At 53.8% G+C, this 6,000-nt stretch overlaps 1 protein-coding gene across 1 annotated transcript in view; it reads right to left on the reverse strand.

Moving 5' to 3' along the window:
* Positions 1 to 6,000, reverse strand: part of LOC137527786 (properdin-like) — a 95,838-nt gene that overhangs the window by 3,413 nt on the left and 86,425 nt on the right. The window contains exon 9 of the mRNA XM_068248686.1: positions 5,427 to 5,569. Coding sequence (XP_068104787.1) covers positions 5,428 to 5,569 — 142 coding nt within the window. The 3' untranslated portion in view covers position 5,427. The remainder of the gene's footprint in view (positions 1 to 5,426; positions 5,570 to 6,000) is intronic.

The following is a 6,000-nucleotide window of genomic DNA, read 5'->3' on the forward strand; positions in this document are numbered from 1 at the left end:
CCAGGCTTTCCTCACACTGGGGGCAATTGTACTAGCTATTCTGGGGGCAACTAAATTAGCTATACTGGGGGCACCTAAACTAGCTATACTGGGGGCAGCTATACTGGGGGGCAGCTATACTAGCTATACTGGGGGCAGCTGTACTGGGGGCAGCTATACTGGGGGCAACTAAACTAGCTATACTGGGGGCACCTAAACTAGCTATACTGGGGGCAGCTATACTGGGGGGCAGCTATACTAGCTATACTGGGGGCAGCTATACTGGGGGCAACTAAACTAGCTATACTGGGGGCAGCTACACTGGGGGCAGCTATACTAGCTATACTGGGGGCAGCTGTACTGGGGGCAACTAAACTAGCTATACTGGGGGCAACTATACTAGCTATACTGGGGGCAGCTATACTGGGGGGCAGCTATACTAGCTATACTGGGGGCAGCTGTACTGGGGGCAGCTATACTGGGGGCAACTAAACTAGCTATACTGGGGGCACCTAAACTAGCTATACTGGGGGCAGCTATACTGGGGGGCAGCTATACTAGCTATACTGGGGGGCAGCTATACTAGCTATACTGGGGGCAGCTACACTGGGGGCAGCTATACTAGCTATACTGGGGGCAGCTGTACTGGGGGCAACTAAACTAGCTATACTGGGGGCAACTATACTAGCTATACTGGGGGCAGCTATACTGGGGGGCAGCTATACTAGCTATACTGGGGGCAGCTGTACTGGGGGCAGCTATACTGGGGGCAACTAAACTAGCTATACTGGGGGCACCTAAACTAGCTATACTGGGGGCAGCTATACTGGGGGGCAGCTATACTAGCTATACTGGGGGTAGTTATACTGTGGGCAACTAAACTAGCAATACTGGGGGCAGCTATACTAGCTATACTGGGGGCAGCTATACTAGCTATACTGGGGCCAGCTATACTGGGGGGCAGCTATACTAGCTATACTGGGGGCAGCTGTACTGGGGGCAGCTATACTAGCTATACTTGCGGGGGCAGCTATACTAGCTATACTGGGGGGGGGGGCAGCTATACTAGCTATACTGGGGGGCAGCTATACTAGCTATACTGGGGGCAGCTATACTGGGGCCAGCTATACTAGCTATACTGGGGGCAACTAAACTAGCTATACTGGGGGGGCAGCTATACTAGCTATACTGGGGGGGCAGCTATACTAGCTATACTGGGGGGGCAGCTATACTAGCTATACTAGGGGGCAGCTATACTAGCTATACTGGGGGCAGCTATACTGGGGCCAGCTATATTGGGGGCAGCTATACTAGCTATACTGGGGGGGCAGCTATACTAGCTATGCTGGGGGGGGCAGCTATACTAGCTATACTGGGGGGGGCAGCTATACTAGCTATACTGGGGGGCAGCTATACTAGCTATACTGGGGGCAGCTATACTGGGGGCAGCTATACTAGCGATACTGGGGGCAGCTATACTAGCGATACTGGGGGCAGCTATACTAGCTATACTGGGGGCAACTAAACTAGCTATACTGGGGGCAACTAAACTAGCTATACTGGGGGCAACTAAACTAGCTATACTGGGGGCAGCTATACTAGCTATACTGGGGGCAGCTATACTGGGGGCAAATATACTAGCTACACTGGGGGCAAATATACTAGCTATACTGGGGGCAACTATACTAGCTCCACTGGGGGCAGCTATACTGGGGGAAACTGTACTAGCTATACTGGGGGCAACTATACTAGCTAATACTTTAAAATACAGTTAGCTCCGCCCTCATCTGGTCATGACCACGCCCATTTTTTTGCTGCGAAGCACGCCGCAGGTTGTGGCCACGCCCATTTTTAGGAGGGGGGGGGTGTCTTTTAATACCCAGCACCGGGTGCCAAATGCCCTAGGTACGCCACTGAGGAGGACACAAGGGGGACAGGAGGATGACTTAAAGGGGACACACAGGACACCGGGGGACAGGAGGTGGACACAAAGGGAGATGCACAGGACACTGGAGGACAGCAGGAGGACACGAAGGGGACACACAGGACACCGGGGGACAGGAGGTGGACACAAAGGGAGATGCACAGGACACTGGGGGACAGGAGGCGGACACAAAGGGGGATACACAAAACACTGGGGGACAGGAGGCGGACACGAGGGGGACACACAGGACACTGGGGGACAGGAGACAGGCACAAAGGGGGGGTACACAGAACACTGGGGGACAGGAGGTGGACACAAGGGGGACACACATGACACTGAGGGACAGCACGAGGACACAAGGGAGACACACAGGATACTGGGGGACAACAGGAGGACACAAGGGGGACACACAGGACACTGAAGGACAACAAGAGGGCACAAGGGGGACACACAGGACACTGAGGGACAGCAGGCGGACACAAGGGGGACACACCGGACACTGGCGGTCAGGAGCCGGACACAAAGGGGACACACAGGACACCAGGGGACAGGAGGTGAACACAAAAGGGGACACACAGGACACCAGGGGACAGGAGGTGGACACAAAGGGAGATACACAAGACACTGGGGGACAGCAGGAGGACACAAGGGGGAGAGGAGGATGACACAAAGGGGACACACCGGACACTGGGGGACAGCAGGAGGACACAAGGGGGAGAGGAGGATGACACAAAGGGGACACACAGGACACTGGGGGACAGGAGGAGGACATAATAATTGAGGGAGAACATGGATGCACCAGGCTAAGTACATTTTTTCCCTGGTTTTTGCCCTCTAATCTAGGTGCCTCTTATGGGGCTTGATTCACTAAACCGTGATAACTGAAAAGTGGAACGCAACGTGACCAAGCGTCCTGGTGGACGCGAAACGGCCGTTGCCGACACTTCTGCAGCCCTGAGCACCCACCTCCACCTTACCCCGCACAGTATCGCCTTGGAATGCCAGGTGACAACCATTTGATACCCTGTACTGCACAAGTTGTTTTACAATAAATGAGCTGAATGATGGACGGTGGCCGAATCTGCTTCTTGTCAACAATGAATCTGTGATTTGCTTCCTTCTTGCTATATGTGTGAGGCACATGTCAGTGGCTGAGTGTCAAACAGTGTAAGAGATATTCTATAGCGGGAGTTTTTCTTCTCTACCCACGGATCATCCCTGACCCTTTAGGAGTGCCAAACCCACTTTTTATTTTTAAGGGACAGCAGGAGGACACAAGGGGGACAGGAGGATGACTTAAAGGGGACACACAGGACACCGGGGGACAGGAGGTGGACACAAAGGGAGATGCACAGGACACTGGAGGACAGCAGGAGGACACGAAGGGGACACACAGGACACCGGGGGACAGGAGGTGGACACAAAGGGAGATGCACAGGACACTGGGGGACAGGAGGCGGACACAAAGGGGGATACACAGGACACTGGGGGACAGGAGGCGGACACGAGGGGGACACACAGGACACTGGGGGACAGGAGACAGACACAAAGGGGGGGTACACAGAACACTGGGGGACAGGAGGTGGACACAAGGGGGACACACAGGACACTGAGGGACAGCAGGAGGACACAAGGGGGACACACATGACACTGAGGGACAGCACGAGGACACAAGGGAGACACACAGGATACTGGGGGACAACAGGAGGACACAAGGGGGACACACAGGACACTGAAGGACAACAAGAGGGCACAAGGGGGACACACAGGACACTGAGGGACAGCAGGCGGACACAAGGGGGACACACAGGACACTGGGGGACAGGAGGTGGACACAAAAGGGGGTACACAGAACACTGGGGGACAGGAGGTGGACACGAGGGGGACACACAGGACACTGGGGACAGGAGACAGACACAAAGGGGGGGTACACAGAACACTGGGGGACAGGCGGTGGACACAAGGGGGACAGGAGGTGGACACAAAAGGAGATGCACAGGACACTGGGGGACAGGAGGCGGACACAAAGGGGGATACACAGGACACTGGGGGACAGGAGGCGGACACGAGGGGGACACACAGGACACTGGGGGACAGGAGACAGACACAAAGGGGGGTACACAGAACACTGGGGGACAGGAGGTGGACACAAGGGGGACACACAGGACACAGAGGGACAGCAGGAGGACACAAGGGGGACACACATGACACTGAGGGACAGCAGGAGGACACAAGGGGGACACACATGACACTGAGGGACAGCACGAGGACACAAGAGGGACACACAGGATACTGGGGGACAACAGGAGGACACAAGGGGGACACACAGGACACTGAGGGACAACAAGAGGGCACAAGGGGGACGCACAGGACACTGAGGGACAGCAGACGGACACAAGGGGGACACACATGACACTGAGGGACAGCACGAGGACACAAGAGGGACACACAGGACACTGGGGGACAGGAGGTGGACACAAAAGGGGGATACACAGGACACTGGGGGACAGGAGGCGGACACAAGGGAGACACACAGGACACTGGGGGACAGGAGGCGGACACAAAGGGGGATACACAGGACACTGGGGGACAGCAGGAGGACACAAGGGGGACACGCAGGACACTGGGGGACAGGAGGCGGACACAAAGGGGGATACACAGGACACTGGGGGACAGGAGGTGGACACAAAGGGTAGACACCGGACACTGGGGGACAGCAGGAGGACACAAGGGGGACACACAGGACACTGGGGGACAGGAGGCGGACACAAAGGGGGATACACAGGACACTGGGGGACAGGAGGCGGACACAAAGGGGAGACACCGGACACTGGGGGATAGCAGGAGGACACAAGGGGGAGAGGAGGATGACACAAAGGGGACACACAGGACACTGGGGGACAGGAGGCGGACACAAAGGGGGACACACAGGACACTGGGGGACAGGAGGAGGACATAATAATTGAGGGAGAACATCTACAAGATGCTCCTGGACTATGGATGCACCAGGTTAAGTACATTTTTTCCCTGGTTTTTGCCCTCTAATCTAGGTGCCTCTTATGGGGCTTGATTCACTAAACAGTGATAACTGATATCACGGTCACTCCAACGTTTTGCACGCGTTATGACGTGCGTAACGTTTTTCGCTGTACTACACATACGAATCATTATCTCATAAGTTTATTTTCACTTCAGATTCCCTTTAAAGAACACCTACAATAAGGAAGATATGGAGGCTGCCATATTTATTTCCCTTTGAACAATGCAAATTGCCTGGTTGTCCTTCCGATCCTCTGGCTTCAGTCTATTGTGAACTTAGACCTCGTACTACTTACAGAGCAGGATTATCCACCAGGCAACCTAGGCAGGTGCCTGGGGCCCAGAGGGTGTCAAGCGGCCCACCAGCCACCTGTTCTGACCTCTCTCCACTTCAGCTTACCAAAAAGACTACAAGAGGGGCCCAAATACCACTACTGCCTTGCCTAGGGCCACATTACATCTTAATCCATCTATGACTACTTACCTTATGAACATGGTATGGTGTTCTTACACTCGGTTGACTCTTCCACTTTCTTTGTTTGCCCGTCAATCGCAACACATTTAAATGTGGGCGTTCCCCAGAAGTAAACTTTCACTATGTTATGCTGGGAGTCTTCTACCTCCAACCTAATGAGGCAGAAAGTTGTTTTCAGGGATTAGCAGGCGAAATTCCCAAACTTGATTTTGCAGCTAATTTGGCTGATTTTCGCTTAGAGGAAATTTTGCAAAATTACAACCAAAATTCCCTTTTTTTTGCATTGGCATTAAAGTCAATGGGGGCCACTTTTCGTGGTTGATTGCAAAGCCTACGTACATGATACTAACACCAGAGACGGTACGCATATCAAGGCTATCCCGCTTTGGTCTTCTTAATTTTGCTATGCTTTAAAGCACAACTGAAGTGAGAGGGATGTGGAGACTGCCATATTTATTTCCTTTTCAGCAGTACAAGTTGCCTGGCTCTCCTGCTGGTCTTCTGCCTCTATTACTTTTAGCCAGAGACCCGGAACAAGCATGCAGCAGATCATGTGTTTCTGACATTATTGTCAGATCTGACA

The sequence above is a fragment of the Hyperolius riggenbachi genome, chromosome 8 (genome assembly GCF_040937935.1).
Source record: "Hyperolius riggenbachi isolate aHypRig1 chromosome 8, aHypRig1.pri, whole genome shotgun sequence".
In the NCBI taxonomy this organism is placed as follows: Eukaryota; Metazoa; Chordata; class Amphibia; order Anura; family Hyperoliidae; genus Hyperolius; species Hyperolius riggenbachi.